We start from the raw sequence: 19,576 nt of genomic DNA, 5'->3' as shown, positions 1-19,576 counted from the left end.
ACATCCACAAGCGAAAAAGCAGAGCTATGACAATTTCGTGTGAACTGACAAAGAAAACACAGTAAACATGCTAGAAACCAGAAACCTAGGATTCTGGGGAAAATTCCGAACCGTCACCTGAATCAACTGGCATAGCCAGTTCTACTTCCACTTAACATCAAAAGCACATCAGAAGCATTACAGAGGACTTACAACAGAACAAAGAAATTGCGCAATTTTTTGTTTATCAAGCTTTGGTACAAAGAAACAACATTAAATTTTACAGAAAAAATACATATCACCTACATACAGCAATATTACGATTTTCTTCTTCAATTTATCCACTTTTTTACAATTGATTGTTCATGAGACTCACTCCATTTTTACATATTCATGATCTAGCCTGAAAGCCAAATTAGGCTGAGAGTTTGCTTCAATCACAGTTCTGGTTCTTCTCCATCTCTTACAAATATCACTCAAATGCATTCGGACAGGACCAGCCAAGTGCTACCCAATTCACCATTCTTAATGTAAGATGAAACTCTTACTCATTGGGGATCTAACTTTGCAGGTGTAAAGCCATCGCTACGAGAAAAGAGGCTCTCATTACTGTAAGGATGGCCGGATCCCTTACTGGCCGCTTCATAGCTTGCTGAAGTGGATGCCGAATCAGCGTTAGGGTTCAAACCAGCCAACTCCATTATGCTCTCTATCTCTTTTACCACCTCACTCATTGTAGGCCTGTCAGCTCTGGATTCTTCGACGCACCTCATTGCCAGTTCTACGAACTTCTCTAAACCTTTCAGTGTGATTCCCAAACCAAAGTTTGGGTCAATAATCCCTTGAAGGTTATATAGTTCTTTAGTCTTGTCCATAGTTTGCCGTATCTCTCTTACAATGTATACTCCTTTCTCAATCGGCTTCCTTGCAGTTACCAGCTCCAGAATTAGCACTCCAAAGCTATATACGTCGCTCTTCTCAGTCAACTGCTGCGTCATGTAATATTCGGGATCTAAGTAGCCCTGCACCAGGAAATAAAATCCACCTTTCAGTCTACAACGCTAGAGAAATATTGTAGATTTTTCAGCGAACTCGAGCATTTAATCCTCACAACACCATTATGATTTCTTGATGTTCTTTTACCAACTATTAGATGTTAATCAAGTTATGTGTGCTTTATATCAATTAATGCTGTCTTCATCAAGACGAGTCCAACTGTCCAAAGAATCCAAAAAATGGTTCAGGAAGTGCTAATGAGGCTTCATTTGGAATTAGAGTCTGGAAGTTAGTTTAGAAAAGCCACCATACCTTCCATGTGACTATTGAAGCAAGTGCATAAACTTCTAAGCAATTACTCAATAAGAATATTTATAAATAACTTTAATTCCTTTAAGAAAATACAGAGTTTGTAAATAATCTTATTCAGCCTCGAACACTAAGCAGTGGGAAATTTTCCATATCCCGGATCTGGTTCTTGGTTTAACTGATGCAGCTACGATTATAACCAGTTAATGACACTTGTAGTTCCAGAAAATATTTTCACAATTGAACTTTGTGAACAGGTTAAATTTGAAATTTCAGGAATAACCTTCAGAAACCGAAGTCATTTTCACTTTTTATTATTTATTTATAGCAAATTAGAGTTTTTCTTGTGAGTAGGTTAGAGGATTTTGTACTAACCATTGTCCCTTTGACTTGAGTACTTATATGGCTCGCATCAGCATCACTCATAACCTTCGAGAGACCAAAATCAGCAACTTTTGCATTCAAGTGTGAATCCAGTAGAATGTTGTTTGATTTGATGTCCCTATGTATTATGGGAGGATTGACAAGCTCATGCAGATATGCCAGACCTCTGGCTGCACCAAGGGCTACTCGAAGTCTCCTCATCCAATCCAACTTGATCCCCGACTTTCCTGCACAGACGGTGTGTTAAAATCGAAAAGATTTTAAAAACTGTGTTTCTCAGCTCAAAAATACTAATCTATAGAGTAGTTCATCATGCAGGAAACACATGAAAATATCAAACACTTTATTTTGTCAGTCTTGTGAAAATTCCTTAAATTTTATCAATGCTTTCCAAGGTCCAAATATACCCCTATAACATGGTGTTGTTAGGGAGGTGGGGTTTTGAATCAGGCTTAAGTTTATTCTGCTGGTAGAAAAAAATAGAGGTAATATCGAACATCAAATTTCTTGATTTGAGAAAAATGTTAATGTAATTCTATTATCAGAGATGGAAAATAATTTTTGGTTCCTCTGGGGTGTTAGTCCACTGCTGAACTGCATGAATCTTGCCGCCTTTGTGCTCTAATCGGATTCTTTTATTACTTTTGTAGCTTGATGCTAGGAGATTGATCTCACAGACAGTGATACAGAAAGATTAATGCTATGTTTGGTTGGAAGGAAGGATTAAGGAGGGATGGATGAGTGATGGAGAGGGGGGGGGGGGGGGGGGGGAATAGATGGAGGAAGCAAAGAAGGGAGGAAGCATCCCTCCTAGCTTCTTGTTTTTCTATCCGTCCAAAATTGGGCCAAAGAGAGGAGGGAAAGAAAGAATAACTAATCCAAAAAAGGTAATACCAATTTTAACCTTCAGTTATTTACTAACTTGTTAAACCTTATCGAAATTCACTCAGACTTAATAAGGGTATATTGGTACAAAGATATAAAAACTGTCCTTCCCTTCCTTTCTTTACATATAGAACAAGCAACTGAATTGCAATTATTAACAAATTCCATATTAGATGAGAAGGATAGATAACAAGTTCAAGTACCTGAAAGGCTTTCCTTTAGTGAACCATTTGGAACATACTCATAGACCAGCATTTGTTCACTTTTATCAAAACAGAAACCAACAAGGCTGACAACATTCTTATGATGAACCCTTGATAACATCTCAATCTCAGCTTTGAATTCATTACCACCCTGCCTGGATCCTTCTTGAGATCTTTTAATAGCAATCAGTTGACCAGTGGGAAGAGTGCCCCTGTATACCTGTGACAAGTTCAGAATCTGAAAACTATTCGGCGACATGAATGTCTGGGAAAAAAAATTCTGTGAAGGGCGAGAAACCATGTTGATGAAGAAATTCTTTTACGGGGAAAAATTATTCAAGCAAACGAAATCCAGTGGAAAACGCAAAAAGTACTGGAAAAGATAAACTATGCTTTCTAGAACTTATATAGTAACTTGTTCAAGTATACAAGAACTTCGGGAATAATTTGATACGTTGATAACATGCAAGAATTCATTGTCAAATACACACACTAATTAGGTACTATTGATTTGAAACTTGTAGATGATTCTGAAATTGTGAAAATTCAGAGATTTTGTTGCATAAATGACAAAACTATTTGCCTATGCCATCTGAACTTGAGTCATATCTGCAGGAGGAGTGGAGTAAAATGGAGCCTACAGTCTGAGAAAGGAATAGTCTACACCTATGTGTATTAGATCATGGTATTAGCATGCACGCTGTTTACCAAGAAAAGGAGAATGAACAGACAGATTTTTTTCTCAAACAATAAATGTAAAATTTTAACCTTCCCGTAACCCCCAGATCCAATAGCGTTCTCTTCTGAAAAATTGTTGGTGCATTTCTGAAGCTCTTCAAACAAGAAACATCTTGCTTTATCCAACTGAGGGATGCCTCCACTGTGTTTATTAGAATCCCAAGATGCTGCAATAGCATGACAATAAAGCGGAGAAAAAAAAAAAAAAAAAAAAAATCAGTAAATACCATAATAAGTTTAGTTGGAAAACGCTTTGTCACAATTCATTTCTTATCTTACCAAAAGGATCATTCTGTTTAGTAGCTCTTTCAGCTCTTTTCTTTTGTTTTAAAGCATAAACTCCTGCAGAGAGTAACAATAGCACAAGAACAGAACCACCAACTGCTGCTCCAATGATAATACCGATACTTGATTTATTTGTTTGTTTAGATACTTCTGCATGACAATATAGATGGAGAGAATGAGACTCAAATGAATCACAATGAGATAGAACAAACTTTGGGACAAATTTCTCTCACATTCAATTGAAATACTTAATTACCTGCAAAGTGACTATATTCGGCAGCAATGAAATAAAAGGGTCCAAAATCGGGAGGGGGCTTGAAAGTTTGGTTGCTCAGCACAAACCCAATCCGAGAAATTCCAGTTCGGTTGAAATGTTCTTGGCCAGATGGAAAAACTTCTAGGCTCAATAAAAGGTAATCATTCGAATTTTTGGTTGCATTACTCAGAGAAACAGAATCCACCAGGAGTCCATGTGAGTTAAAAGAAAGCATTAGCTTGTCTTGGAGAGGAACATAGACACTAGAGTTCCCCAGGTTTGAGAAGGAAGGAGCTCTGAAAAATAGGGTGCCCATGTATGGATATGCGCATTTACAGTTGGGGCTGGAAATTTGATCTGAGCTGCAGGGAGCAGGCTCACAATTATGTGGTGTTGAATATGAAATATTGGACTGGTGAATGGTGCAGTATTTTTCTGTTGTTGTTTTCGTTTCCTCACAAATTGGATTGCCTAAAAGACTGCAGCAAATAGTTGAGAATCACGGCATTGTGGTTTATAAAAATGAAAAGAAAATTATAGTAAATATCTTGCATCCTGTCATTTGAACTTCCAAATAATAATGTAATGGTCAGTTCTTTATTATTGTCATAGACAACAGAGGAATATTAAAGCTTACATTATTGTTTTCGGCTCAATATTGTTTTCTGCTCTTTGCATAAAGCCGGAAATGAGATTGTACTGCAAGTCGATGAGTTGCAGCTGATTGCTATGGCTGGAGCCAATATCCAAGGTGCCATTAAGCTGGTTGTTTCTTAGTACGCTGTCATCACAAGTCAAAAATGAAGTTTGCTTATTACCACCACTATCATAATGTAAACATATAATGAGAATCGGCTTTGTTGAAATCTCAGGAATTTGCATGGTTTTTTATCTGGATTCCTCAAAACTTAACAAACTAAATCCAGCATTATATGAGATTAAGCTGATACTCACACAGTTTGTAATCCAGAAAGGCTGAAGAGCTCAACTGGAATTTGTCCTTGAAGTCTCGTCCGTTCCATCTTTCTGCCATGAAAAGTTTAGTAGATTATATTTTATAAAGAACACTTCAAATCTTCTTCTTTACACTGAGTGAGATTTAACAATTAGTTCATTCACCACGAAATGAGGACAATAATATAGAAAGTTGCTTAGATGGTTTAGATATGTATAGCAAAGATCAGTAAGGAGTGGCATATTCAGAATTGAAGCTACTACATTGTCAAGGTGAAGGCTTAGGACACATGATTGAGGTTTTGATAAAAGGCATGATTACTGTGTTTCAATACAATACGAGTCCCTAGATAAAGAAACAAAGGTGGAAGTGGATTAGTGCAGCGTCCCACGCAGTTCGTAGAATCCTTGATTCAAGTTGTATGTGAGCTTCTTTTATGTGTGTGCAATGGCGTAGCCACAGAGGGACAAGTGGGGGCAACTGCCCCACTCAACTTTTAATTTTTTGAAAATTTTATATAAAAAGATTTTTATATTTGTATAATTGTCCCCTCTAAAATCTGACAGTGCACATATATATATATACTATATACTATATATATATATATATAACCAAAAGCTCATTCACGGATTTACACCAAAAAAAATAAAAAATAAAATTAAAGGACAAAACAAAGGAATAAAATCATGACATGATTGTAAATATATATAAGATAGCTATCAATTTATCACTTTCCCATAAAATATGATATTTATTTCCACTTTCTTAAAATATTATATTCTATTCTACTTTCTAAAAAAAAAAAAGCATTTCATCAAGGTGTTATGTCACACTTTTGACCTTACCACAAATAAATAGATTGTTTCCATCACATCTTCAATCCTCAACATTTTTCACAATCTAAACAAAACCAGCGGAGCAACCATTTACCAGTGGACAGAGACTCGGTCAGTCGACAGGTAATTTGATATATATATATATATATATATATATATTTCATCTAAATTTTCAATTTAATTAGAAAAATTATTAAATATTACTATCAAAATTATTTTAGGGCTTCTTGTTCTTTTAAAATTTAGTTTGTGTAATTGTGTTACTAATTATTATTATCTAAATAAGACTTGGAATTTGTTTTTATTTGCAGCCCAAATCAATGAAATCACAAATGTTATTATGGATTTTTATTTATTTTACATATGTGATATATTAGAACAGTTAGGTACCAGTGTTATTTTCTTTTTTATATTTTATTCTTTATTCATTGAATATGATTTTTTTTAGTATATTTAATTGAATGAACTCAATTTTGAAAAAGCAATTAATAATCTGAAAAACCATTGTGAATGTATTGAATAGAAATATAATGAATCAATGTTTTAATTTTTACATATATTGTTTTGGTTCAAATTTTATATATATATATATTATTGCTATTAAAGATTGCCCCCACAGAAAGAAATTCCTGGCTATGCCACTGTATGTGTGTGTGTATGAGAGAGAGAGAGAGAGAGAGAGAGAGAGAGATTACAGTGTTGTCAAAGATGGAAAGGATGAAACCCATGGAGGAAGACTTGATGCATCAAATAAGTTATTGCTCATATCCCTGCAAATTAATAACATTTCGGTTGAAGAATAGAAAATAAGAACACTACCAACTGATATAATTGTCAAAATAAAATAACAGCAAATTAAAGGCAGATGTTTCGGAAGAGGGAACAAGAAGCTAAAAAATGATATTTCAGAAAACAGTTGGAGGATCAAGTTGTTTTAATCGATGACGTTAGTAATATCAGCTACTTACACATAAGAGAGGTAATCCATGCCAGTAAGATTTGGTAGTGGACCAGTGAGTTTATTGTTGGACAAGAACCTGAAAGTGAACAATCAGAAGCCAAACTGAAAAAAAGCAGAAAGTCCATTACAGGATAATGTTGACTTCTTAAATATATATATATATATATATATATATATATATATATATATATATATATCTTTTATGTACTTACAGCTCCTTCACATGTAAAAGGTTGTTAAAGTTTGCTGGAACTGGTCCTCTTAATGAATTTCTATCAAGGCGTCTGTTGTTAACACAAGATATTAAATACGAAAGCCTCATAGAAATTCACAGTTTGCAAGAATCTTAACTTAATTTTGCTCAAGTATGTGACAGAAATACTCACACCACCTCCAAAGTCTGCACAAGTCCCAGTGAGGAAGGAATGCTGCCGGTTAGCTGGTTGCTATCAAGAAGCCTGTAAACAATATATAAATATATTATGTATGATTATATGACCATACCGAAAGTAATGTCCAGATTCAAAAAAAAATCATTTGAGAATAGGTGGTTGTATTAAATTTAACACTCCTCGTTAGATAAAAGAAAATATCACTAAATAAAAAATTCAAGATATGCATTATTCAGATATATCAAGTAATTTGAAGGGGGTATCCACAGGAAAACTGATACTAAAAAAGGCAGGAAAAGAAAAAAGAGAGAGAGAAAAGTTGTCTATATCTTTCCTATGTTAATATATATTCTTTTTCAGCATGAAATCTTGCTACTTTTCTTTTCTCCTAGTTAATATGCAAGTAAGCAAACCTTAAAGATGTAAAGCATATCCAATGAATTATTTTATGCAGACGCTCGAGTAATATACTACTGATTCTTGTGATAAGTAGTCAATTCAATGGAACTTACAAATGTATCAGAACCATGTTTGAGCTGAATAGCTGTGGTGGAATTTCACCGGATAGTTGATTATTTCCAAAGTGACTGTAGTAAACATATTTAGTGATTATTACTAGGAAGAAAGTAAAGATCAAAGTAATAGGAACTAGTAGCTCAAACATACTTGAGATTATAGAACTTACAAGTGCTTCGTGTGAAATAGCATATCCAAACCAGGTGTGATCCCATCAGAGACTGGGATAGTTCCACTCAGTTTGTTATCAGCAAGATCTAGCCAATATAGATTTGATAGATTTCCAATGGACGGTGGTATTGGTCCGCTGAAGCTATTAGAATTTAGAGACCTGCAGAAGACAAAATGAAGAACTATTAAAAAGAGAAAAAAAGAAAAAGAAAAAAATGAAGACATGGAACTGCACTGAAAATCCCAAGTCACTTTACTTACTGGCACATTTCAGCTTTAAATTTGTGGAATACAAACATGTAAAGCACAACTCATATAAATTAAAATAATGGAGCTTCTGATGCTAGATTGAAAGAATCACAAATTAGATCCCTTGTGCAATTGTGTAGTCTTGAAAGCAAGCAGCAAGATTTTGTGCGGAAGCATGATGGTGGAAGTGCTTGTCTTCATCAGGTTTAAGAGTTTGCGATGCATAGGAAATGCTCAAATAACACATATACATACAAGGTATACAAATTTGTAGAAAAGGACAAATATCTTGCAACAAAATCAAATTTGTAATGAATTTTATTGTATAACTTTATTTCAAATCAAGCTTCTGTACAATACGAGAGCATCAAAGTTCATAAATTTTTTAAAATCAAAATCATATACAATAAGAAAGCATTGGTCAGGTCAGTTCTTTAAGATAGTTCTTTTTGTTGCAATCATAATTAAGGAAAACAGTCATTGTTTATTTGTCAAGGCTTTTAAACTGTAGTATATAACCTTTTTAGTTTCACTCTAGTATAATTATTCCAGAAGATGAAATGATTTCAGTTATGGTGTTGTACAACGAGTTTGATTTTGCAACCATATTAGTTTGAAATCTATGATAACACCATCATAGACTAATATCACAAAGGAATTTGAATCTTAAGCATTCATAACGACAAGCTTGGAGTCACAGTTCTGGAACAGACTGTCAACTAAGATAAAAATTTGTGCGAACGCCACTTCTAGCCTCTTTTAAATGCAAGTTATATTTCAAAACTCACATCCAACATTTGCATTTTCATTAACTCTCGCATTAAAAATAGAACAAGAAGAACAGATTTGAAATCCTTACAAGAAAACCAGCTGCTGGAGAGATCCTATTGATGCTGGAATCAGACCAGTGAAACTGCAACCAACCAGAATTCTGATGCAGAGTAGAATCAATTGGTTTATTATCATTTAATCGGTAGAGCATTGTAACTGCCATTTAATTATCAGCTAATACTTTATTAAAACAATAAAAAAATTCCTTACAAGTTTGATAACTTCTTTAAATTTCCAATTGATGAGGGAAGAGATCCTGTTAAGCCCTTGTTATATGATAGATCCCTGTACACAGAGGCAGATAATCAAATACCAGTTTCACTAATTCTTTCCAGGAAAATGAAAATTAAAAGACCATTTCAAACAGCTTCTATTAGTAAAATAAGGAATAATCACACTCATGTAAGGGGTGAAGAATCTTTCCATATTAGCATTGAAGAGAAACAGATACATGCATAGATATTGTTTTTGTGTGCATGCTTCCATGAGCGTGCATGAGAGAGAGAGAGAGAGGGGGGGGGGGGGAGGGGGGGGGGATAAGTGGGGAAAATATAGTTATAACACCATTACTCATGGTGCCATATCCTGTAATAAAAAAATTATTAAGATAATATAATTATGATGCAAAATAATTAAACAGAAACAAAGAAAAATTCATCATGGTTTTTTCTTATTGTGTCACACATAGGACTTTGAAGGGTTATTTTTAAGGTAGCATTTGGATGTTCCAAGTAAAGGACGCTAGTCAAACTCATCAATCAAATTTGTTTAATGAAATGTAGCAGATTAATTACGTTTCTCCCAGACATAACATCCCTTAAATTAATAAAAAAAACCTGAAAAAGTTAACCCCATAGAGATATTTTTTACTCTAATGAGTTTCTAAAATGTTTAGTCCACAAGGGCATGTCCGAGGAGTCCACAAATTTTGCTGTGAACACGAGTCTATTGCGGTACTGCAATCAGAAGAAAGATGGTATCTGAAAAGACGAAGAACCACAATTTGGATTCCATGTAAGGGAGAAGAGGAAGAGTGAGCATGGAACACATACAGAGTCTGTAACTCAGATAGTGAGTCAATATCTCCAGCCAGCTGACCAGCCAAGTTCATGCTTGATAGTGTTCTGAAATTGAAATTGGTCAGATTAATCTCAAATATATGACGAGGCAGAATGAGTTATTTTCCATTAGCAACAACATGATGAAAACAAACCAAGGACTTACATGGAAGTCACGCGTGAATTGGTGCACCCGATTCCTTCCCAATCATTGGCACATGGATCGGAGTTAATCCAACTGGATGGTGTGTTCTTCCAGCCATCCATGAGAGATTTTAGAGGAGCAACTGCGACACAAATTCAGAAATTAAAAATTACTTTACCATTTTGAGCATCAAAAACCATTTTTTTCATAGATTAACTATCAAACATACTATGGACTAACTGACCATCAGAAGGAATCAATAACTGAGAAGAAGCATTAGCTTTAGCCGTTGAATTTTGAGGATAAATTTGGATTAAAAAAATAACTCATATTACCAGAAAAGTATAATCAAGAACATGTTAAGTATTATCAAACCCTTAAAAGAGAAAGAATTGTCAGTATTCAGTAATATGCCGCCTGAGGGATATGATTTATGAGTGTAATTTCTAAATCAGATTTTAAGATTATTCTCTTCGGAACAAACAAATAATTATGAAAATTGTGGGCAAAGCTTAACTGTCTATACTCTAAAAATTTAAGAAACAAAGGGAATATCAACCTTAGTTTAGACATAATGAGCATTGAAAATTTAGCTTAGTTGATTTGACTAGTTCATTCTTTGAAGGAAAAATGAAAGGACACAGATCAACATTCAGTTTCTTTACTTTTCCTTCATTTTCTCAGCACACAAACAGAGATTATCTATAAGAAGATTGAAAATGAGCTAAATCTAAAGAAGCATGCGATGAAGCTCTATCACACACAAATCAACAAACAGTAGGTGAACCAATCATATAGTGAATGAAGTAGAACATTGTGACTAAGAGATGAACAAACTTACAATCTTGATTATCTGCCTCCACTCTTGTAACCACACTTTGGATTGAAATAAAAAGCAGAAACATCTGCACTTTGAAACCCATCACTCCAAATCTTATGAAGATCAAACCTTCACCACTCTTTTACAGTTTGAATTGTGAATTAAAACTGAAGTCTTCAAGAGATAGAAAATATCTGAATGACACTGGCCTACTGTTTATGGCTTTCATTTAATTCATTAATGCAGAGTTTCAATGCAGTATAATATTCAGCCGCCAAGTCTCCATTAAAGTTTCAACCAACCATCCCCACTTTCCCAAAACTATACGAATCTAATATATAATCATATGTAATGTTTGGTAACAAAAAAATCGACTCATGCCCCCGGGGCTTGGAGCAGTTGGGAAGTCCTGGTGCCAACTAAAAAACAAAAAAATCGACTCACCACAGTTACTTTGGCTCCCAAAGAGCTGCAAATTTTAAAAATATGCGATCTTTCGTAAATCATATATATTATTTATTAACGAATTTAGAATGTCTGACATTTTTTTTTTCTTTGAGACATGTATAACGGTCTCATAACATACACAATATTTAAATTAGGAATGTAATTCAAAAGCTAGATTAACTCAAGGATCCCTAGCAACGCTATTATGCCTCTTAAAGCTAGTTTGGTGTGGTGGAATGAATTTGAATGGAATGAGAATGGAGGTGGGAATGGAATAAGATAAGAATAGAATGGTCATTTTTTTTGGTGAAAAGTTGAATAATTTTGATAGAATGACCATTCTCCAAGAATAGTGGGAAATGATGATTTCAACTTTAAAACTAACACTAAACACAAGAATGAAAAAAAAAAATACATTTCATTTCACTTTATTTTATTTTATTACATCATATCAAATTAGCTCTTAGAACTTAGAGTGCCTGAATTTAATGTTCGAGTTTATTCATTTATGTGATCAAATATAATATAATAACACTAGGACTGATAGTGATATCATATTCTTATTTCTTTTTAAAGTCAAAAGTTCAAATATCGGTGTAACTGCTACACTCTTAAAAGCCTTTGTCAGCAAATTTAATGCATAATTGAGTGGGCCAGTTTGATGTGAATAATTTATTTATTATTATTTTTTAAAAAAGGGGTCACATTAATAAATTCATCCACACCCGCAATAAAAATTCTGCATATAAAATTAAACAAGTCAAATTTGATCTTCCCAACTGGTATAGCCTTAAAGGTAAATCTTGTCATTATTTTTATAATTTTATTTATTTATTTATTATCATTATTTTAAAAAAATAATAATAATTTATCCGGTTAATCACTTTCCACTCCACACAATTTGCAAATTCCAAATATATAATTACCTATAAATTATGTGCATCATTTAAGTTCAAATTTCATTTCTTTAACAATCTTTAACCAAAAATTTAAAACAAGAACCTCATAAGCTTAACCGGTTAAGTTTTTAATACCAAAAATCATGTCATTTTTTTAAAAAAATATTGTTTACTAAATTTATTAAGATTATTTTAATTATTTTATTATTTTAATAAACTTATCCATTGGTCAACGGATTAGTTAATGCCATATCATAATACTTGTCTGGTCATGCTGAGTAATGATACGAAAGCGATTGATGGATTTACCCACTACACACTAAGGCCCAAGTAAAACCACTACATATTTTCATGCGGAGTCTACCGGGTCCCGTCCGTATGGGACAAGTTTGGGTTTCCTCGTAGGGTCCCGTTAAGTTTGTTTACTTGATTAAGTTTTTATATTTTCTTCGTACTTTTAGATTTTAATAATAATTTTGCTATAACGATCATTAAGTATTTGACTCTAAGTTGAATGTTTCTGTAATATTTATTTTAAATTTGCTCAAGATAATTATTTCTTATTTTTTAAAAAAAATAAAATAAAATATTTGTCAAACACCTTGAATCTACCTCAACTCTGATACAAGGTGACCGGACAATTTGAAAAGTGTTTTTTATTTGTAGATATCGGAACGTCTTGTTTCGTAATTGTTCCATTGACATCTCTAAATCTATATGTATATTATGGCAAAGTCGAAGTAGAGTTCTTTCAATTTTTTACAGTGAATTTTTTTGGAGATAGACAGTGTACCTTTCACTTTGAAGATCATTAGGCCATAGGCCATGAATTAAAACCAACTAAATAAAAGAGCAACAAAAATATCCATGATGACCAAACACAACCATAATTAGGCTGAATTTCTGAACATCCCATGACAATTATGCCACTGAATTATGATGAAATTACAAAAAATATTCCAACTAAAATGATTGGTTTTGGGGAAGAAATTGATGGAAGGTTGTGATTGTTGAACAAGTGATGTTAACGGAGGACCACTCTGGAATGGCGTGTGAGGTGAGGTAGATAAAAAGAAAAGGTAGCTCTGACGTACCTTTTAATTAGAGTCAAGTGCTTGCAAAAGTCATGACTAACACAATTTGACTGATGAGTGTGACTACCATGTAATAACACTGTATACTTTTGAAATGAGTTATTTTTGGTCTCTTGTATTTTTTAATTAATTTCAATGACACTTTTTTAAATTTGACAAAATATTATATTAAAATATCTTCATCATCACTCACATTATAAAGTTTGGTCCATTTTTTACTTATATTTCAAAAATTACTTTTCAAGTGTCAGATATTCTCTTTTTTTTTTTTCTTTTTTTTTTTATGTAAAATAACATTGCAACCCTTCTAACTATTGTTGATTTTAAAAAGCGTTGATATGACTTGGATTACCCTTTCACCTTTATTATATAAATTTACACCAAGCAAATTATAATTATTTTTAAAAATTATTATTTATATATATTTACACTATATATCATCATCTACACCAACCAAATTATAATTATAAATTTATAATTATTCTTTATATATATATATATATATATATATATATATTTCTCATCAGTCATCATCTACACCTCCGGCTTTCTCCAACTTTTCTTCTTTGTATACATCCATATATCTTCTGTTTTTTTTTTTTTTTTTTGCTTTATTTTCTAGTTTCTTTTTCTTCTTCATTATTGCCGGCAAAACATTTTTCTCTCTCCTTTTTATTTTATTTTCTTCTTCTTCTCTATTACTGTCGGCAAAGAAGAGAGGGAGAGGCCATTAATGGTGAAGAGGAGCAATTAATAATTCTGACCAGTAGCCTTTATTTTAATGGCTTGTAATATAAGCCATTCTTTTGGTTGGATCAAATCAATCACTACACTACGTTTCCGGTTGGGGAGAAAGAAAGCTAGGAGAAGGTGTCCCGCTACAAGCTGTGCGAAGTGGACGGTGGTGGCGGCTGCCAGTTGGAGCGAAACGGGAGATGGGCCAATCCAAATTCATTAATATTAACAGTTTATGATGATTAGGGTTTGTAGTAAGGGAAAGGGGGTATGAAATTTGCAGTGAGGGTAAGGGCATTTTAGTCCTTTTAATTTTTTGATATTTTACAATAAAAATTATTAAAAATATTAAAAGTAAAATTATCTTTTCAAACATTTTTAACGGTGCCAGGAGTCTGAGAGATAGTAATTTTGGAATTATATTTTTATAAGGGTGTCAATAAAATTAATCTTTTTCTTTTTAATTGGTACTCTCAAACACATTTGAATTTAAAATCACTTTTTTAAAAAATAAGGGCTTGATAGTTACTAATATCTTGATAAGTCTTTATCTCTTTCAATAAAGGCTAACACCACTTCTTCAATTTGAGATAGAATTAAACACTCTTGTTAGACCTTAATGAACCCTAGAAAGTTTTTCCTTCAGAATGATCAACCCTAGAAAGTTGCTCCTTTGTGAAAAATGTTCTGTTATTGGTATCAAAAAAGAAGGAAAAAAGAAAAAAGAAAAGAGTTTCCCTACCTAAAATTAATTAATTATACTAAATTAAATCAAAATCTCACTAATGTTAAGAAAACACTTGGCACTAATTCCAATGGTGACTTCTTGTTAGAAAGTTTGCCTTTTATTAAAACAGTATGAATATTCCTGCATACATCGTCACAAAGAACCCATTTCGTAGCCATAGTATCGTTGAAATAATAACTGTCTCAATGGGTGTTTTAGGTCTTTTGTTTACTGCCGTTTACATTTGATACTTATAACGTTCAAACCTCTGATTAAATTTGATGACAACTTAAAAAAAAATGCAAATATGATGAGTCAAGAATTGGGGTGTTTAGATTGGCAACCCATACAACTACATATTGTATTATAATGTCACTTTGTCCTAACAATATTTCCAAGCAATGGTCATGACCAACTATTGTGGCTTAATTCGTTTACTCTTATGTGCCATTTAATTCTTTGTCATGCTTTCTTCGATCCTAATCTCATTAAACCAATGATTGTGATTTAATTCATTTGAAAATTTGATCTACAAAGTCTGCTGGTTAACATTGTTGTTATTAATTTGCTCTCCAAGTTGAGAGGTAGGAAAATCAAATACTTCACGATGCAAATTGTTTGATGGAATTTTCATGGTTTGTTTGGAAATCATATGCTTCTTTAATTGGTACATCTACCAAAATAATAATCCACTTGTGGTTACCTTCAACAAAATGGGGGCTGCCTATTTAGAGAAGTCTTCTTCCACGTTATGATAAGTATCAGTTCATATGGGAGAATTTGCGTTTAAAACGACTTTAAAAATATGAGCCTAACTCATAGTTAGTAAAATACGGTACAAAAAAAATATAGGTACGGAAACGTACGAGTATAATTCGATATTTTTAAAAAAATATGTTTACAAAATTCGGCAAAAAAATACGGAGATGTAAAAATATAAATAAAGATATGTACGTGTATAATACGTTATACACTAAAAATTTGGGATAAAAAATTCGCTGTACACATCTTATTATTTTCTTATATATATATATATATATATATATATATATATAATGATAATAAAGAATATGTAACAAATAATAAAATAAATATATTACAATTGACAATATGACAATAATCATTAAAAAAAAAAAGATCATAAGTATATAATGTGATATTCTACTCAAACATCCAGGGAGTGTGGTGATCTACAAACTTCTAAAATAATAATAATAATAATGATATTAACAAAATTTTAAAGATTTCACAACAAAACAAAAAATCTATAAATATCTACGAATATCAATAAAAGTTTATGATTCTTCAACATTATAGTATTCCACAATTAAAGTGTTCCATAAATATATATATATATATTTCATCGCTTTGGCTTCAAAAATAATGGCTATACAAAACAAAAGAGGATAGAAAAGATAATATGTTGTGTTTTAGAAAAATACGCTATTAGAAACGTGAAATTCGTAAACAAAAATAATAATAATTAGATTACGAATTAAACGGAGCAACCAAAACGAATAAACCAATAAACGCGTTAGATACGGGGTGATGGAAAAAAAACGCGTATTTTACCATATCTTTCAACTCTGATCGGCAAACGAAAGTATTTTTCTAAAATTCGTACGTACACGTTTAATTTGCGTATCATACGCGAATTAACTACCGATTGATCAATCGATATAAATCTATATAATTAGGCTAGGTTTGGTGTGCGAGTAGAATGCAAGTGGGAATGGAATGAGAATGAAAATGGAATGGAATGGAATGGTTATTCTCATTCTATTATTTGGTTGTAAATATGAAATGTGTAGGAATGAAATGATAATAACCATTCTAGTATTTGGTTGGAATTTAAAATTTAGAATGGAATAAATTTCTAATTGAATTCTCTAAAATATCATTCTTAGTATCAAATAAATTAAATTAAATTGAATTAACAAAATAATATTCTTTAATAATTTTTTAAAAATAAATGGCGGTGGTGGATGGTGGAAAGCAATAGAAGTGTAAGTGGTGGTGTTGGAAAGCAGCATTGGTGGCAATGGTGGAAATTGGTGGTGGCAATGGTGGTGGAATGTGGCAATGGTATTGATAGAAGGCGGTGGCAGTAGTGTGGTGATTGTGGTAGAAGGAGATAATGGTGTGGCTATAGTGGTGGTGAAAGGTGGTGATAGAAGGTGGTGGCGGTGGTGGAAGGTGGTGGTGATGGAAGGTGGTAGAAAACGATGGTGGTGGTGGAAGGCGATGGCGGCAGTATTGGTGGTTGTTGGAGGTGGCGGCAATGGCGGTGGTGGTGAAATGTAGTGATGGCGGCGGTGGTGAAAGGTGGAGGTGGTAGTGAAAGGCGGTAGCAATGGTGGTAGTGGAAGGTGCTGGCAGTGGTGAAAGGCGATGGCAGCGGTGGTGGTGGAAGGTGGTAAAAGGCAATGGTAGTGGTGGTGGCGGTATCGGTGATGAAAGGCGGCGGCGGCGGTGGTGGTTGCAAAAAACTATGGCGGTAGCAGTGGTGAAAGGCGGTGGCGGTAGTGGTAGTGGAAAGTAGTGGGCGATGGTGAAAGTCGGTGGTAGTGGAAGGCAATGGTAGTGGTGAAAGGTGGAGATGATTGTGGTGGAAAGTAATGGTGGTTTTTAGACTTAAAACATGAGGGTGTTTTGAGAAGTCGATTTTTTAAAATAAATTACTTGGGAATGGAATGGTCATTTCATAGGTTTAGTTTTGGAATGAATTTTCATTCGCAGGAATGAGTTTTCATTCTAATGAAATGTCCATCCCACTTTAAGTTGCATACCAAATAAAAGAATGATTGAAATGGGTATTCCATTCCATTTCATTCCTGTACACCAAAAGTAATATAACAATCTTTAACCAAAAATTTAAAACAAGAACCTCATAAGCATTACCGGTTGAGTTTTTAATACCAAAAATCATGTGATTTTTTTTCAAAAATATATTGTTTATCATTTTATTAAGATTATTTTAATTATTTTAATAAACTAATTATTTGGTCAACGGATTAGTTAATGCAATATCATAATAGTTGTCTGGTATGATGATCTATCACGTGCTTGAGTAATGATCTGGAAAACGATTGATAGACTTACCACTACACACCATAAGACCCAAGTAAAACCACTACATATATTCATGCGGAGTCTACCGGGTCCCGTCCGTATGGGACAAGTTTGGGTTCCTCATAGGGTTAAGTTTGTTTACTTGATTAAGTTTTTATATTTTCATCATACTTTTAGATTTTAATAACAATTGCAATTATGATCATTAAATATTTGTCTTTAAGTTGAATTTTCTTGCAATATTTATTTTAAATTTGTTCAAGATTATTACTCCATATATTTTTTCAAATATAAGATGTGTGTCAAATACTTTAAACCCACTCCAACTCTGATACGAGGTGACCGGGACAATTTGAAATATGTTTTTTATTTATAGATATAGGAGCGTCTCGTTCCATAATTGTTCTATTGACATCTCTGAATCTATACATGTGTTATTTGTAACCGAGTCAGAGTAGAGTTCTCTCAATTTTTTACAGTGACTTTTTTGGAGACGTAAACACTATGCATTTCACTTTGAAAATAAAGAAAATATTATTAGGCTATAAGCCCCGAATTAAAACAAAACTGAATAAAAGAGTAACAAAAATATCCATGATCACCGAACACAACCATAATTAGGCTGAATCTCTGAACATCCCATGACAATTATGCCTCTGAATTATGATGAAATTACAAAAAATTTCCAACTAAAATGATTAGTTCTGGGGAAGACATTGATGGAAGGTTGTGATTGTGGAACAAGTGATGTTAATGGAGGACCACTCTGGAATGATGAACCCTAGAAAGTTGTCTCTCTCAATAAAGGCTAACACCACTTTTTCAATGTGAGATAGAATTAAACTCTAGACCTCTCTTTAGACCTTAATGAACTCTAGAAAGTTTTTCCTTTGGAATGATGAACCCTAGAAAGTTGCTCCTTTGTGAAAAATGTTCTGTTATTCGTATCAAAAAAGGAAGGGGGGGAAAAAAAAGTTCCCCTATCTAAAATTAATTAATTATACTAAATTAAATCAAAATCTCACTAATATTAAGAAAACACTTGGCACTAATTCCAATGGTGACTTCTTGTTAGAAAGTTTGCCTTTTATTAAAACAGTATGAATATTCCTGCATACACATCATCACAAAGTACCCATTTCGCAGGCATAGCATTGTTGAAATAATAATGGTAGTTTTTGTGTGTGTATAACTGTCTCAGTGGGTGTTTTAGGTCTTTTGTTTACTGTGGTTTACATTTGATACTATTACTTATAACGTTAAAACCTCTGACTAAATTTGACGACAACTTAAAAAAATGCAAATATGAAATTAGGGTGTTTAGATTGGCAACTCATACAACTACATATTGTATTATAATGTCACTTTGTCCTAACAATATTTTCAAGCAACAGTCATGACCAACTGTTGTGGTTTAATTCGTTTACTCTTATGTGCTATTTAATTTTTTGCCATGCTTTCTTCGATCCTAATCTCATTAAACCAATTATTGTGATTTAATTCGTTTGAAAATTTGATCTACAAATTGTTGTTATTAATATGGTCCCCAAGTTGAGAGGTAGAAAAATCAAATACTTCACAATGCAAATTGTTTGATGGAATTTTCATGTCTCTATCAGTGTAAAGACCATAG

The 19,576-nt window shown here is 33.0% G+C and overlaps 1 protein-coding gene across 2 annotated transcripts; it reads right to left on the bottom strand.

Moving 5' to 3' along the window:
* Positions 1-188: 188 nt before the first annotated feature.
* On the bottom strand, positions 189-11,296 carry LOC132299485 (leucine-rich repeat receptor protein kinase HPCA1-like). 2 transcript variants are annotated; one of them, XM_059796146.1, is made up of 19 exons: positions 10,991-11,296; positions 10,171-10,291; positions 9,999-10,070; positions 9,157-9,231; positions 8,975-9,046; positions 7,865-8,026; positions 7,692-7,766; positions 7,174-7,245; positions 7,000-7,071; positions 6,795-6,863; positions 6,522-6,596; positions 4,990-5,061; positions 4,673-4,816; positions 4,036-4,514; positions 3,774-3,929; positions 3,525-3,661; positions 2,757-2,976; positions 1,660-1,895; positions 189-1,001 (listed from the first exon to the last, which is right to left on the bottom strand). In XM_059796146.1, exons 1-19 carry the CDS (start codon positions 11,070-11,072, stop codon positions 528-530), a joined length of 2,865 nt encoding a protein of 954 aa, XP_059652129.1. In that variant the 5' UTR covers positions 11,073-11,296; the 3' UTR covers positions 189-527. The 2 variants fall into 2 exon arrangements, with proteins under 2 accessions (XP_059652129.1, XP_059652130.1); XM_059796147.1 differs by lacking the exon at positions 7,000-7,071.
* Positions 11,297-19,576: the final 8,280 nt, after the last annotated feature.

The sequence above is a fragment of the Cornus florida genome, unplaced genomic scaffold (assembly GCF_030987335.1).
Source record: "Cornus florida cultivar Cherokee Brave unplaced genomic scaffold, ASM3098733v1 CherokeeBrave_3.0.0_Hap2_Chr03, whole genome shotgun sequence".
NCBI lineage: Eukaryota > Viridiplantae > Streptophyta > Magnoliopsida > Cornales > Cornaceae > Cornus > Cornus florida.
Note: the sequence above shows the minus strand (reverse complement) of the source record. Positions and strands in the feature narration are given on the sequence as shown.

Bases quoted from the DNA above. Each gene is read 5' to 3' on its own strand.
- LOC132299485 (XM_059796146.1), bottom strand. From the start codon at position 11,072: ATGGGTTTCAAAGTGCAGATGTTTCTGCTTTTTATTTCAATCCAAAGT. The intron at 10,071-10,170 runs GTAAGTCCTTGG...TTTCAATTTCAG, and splicing joins AATTCACGCGTGACTTCCAT to AACACTATCAAGCATGAACT. The intron at 4,817-4,989 runs GTGAGTATCAGC...TTGTGATGACAG, and splicing joins CTTTCTGGATTACAAACTGT to CGTACTAAGAAACAACCAGC.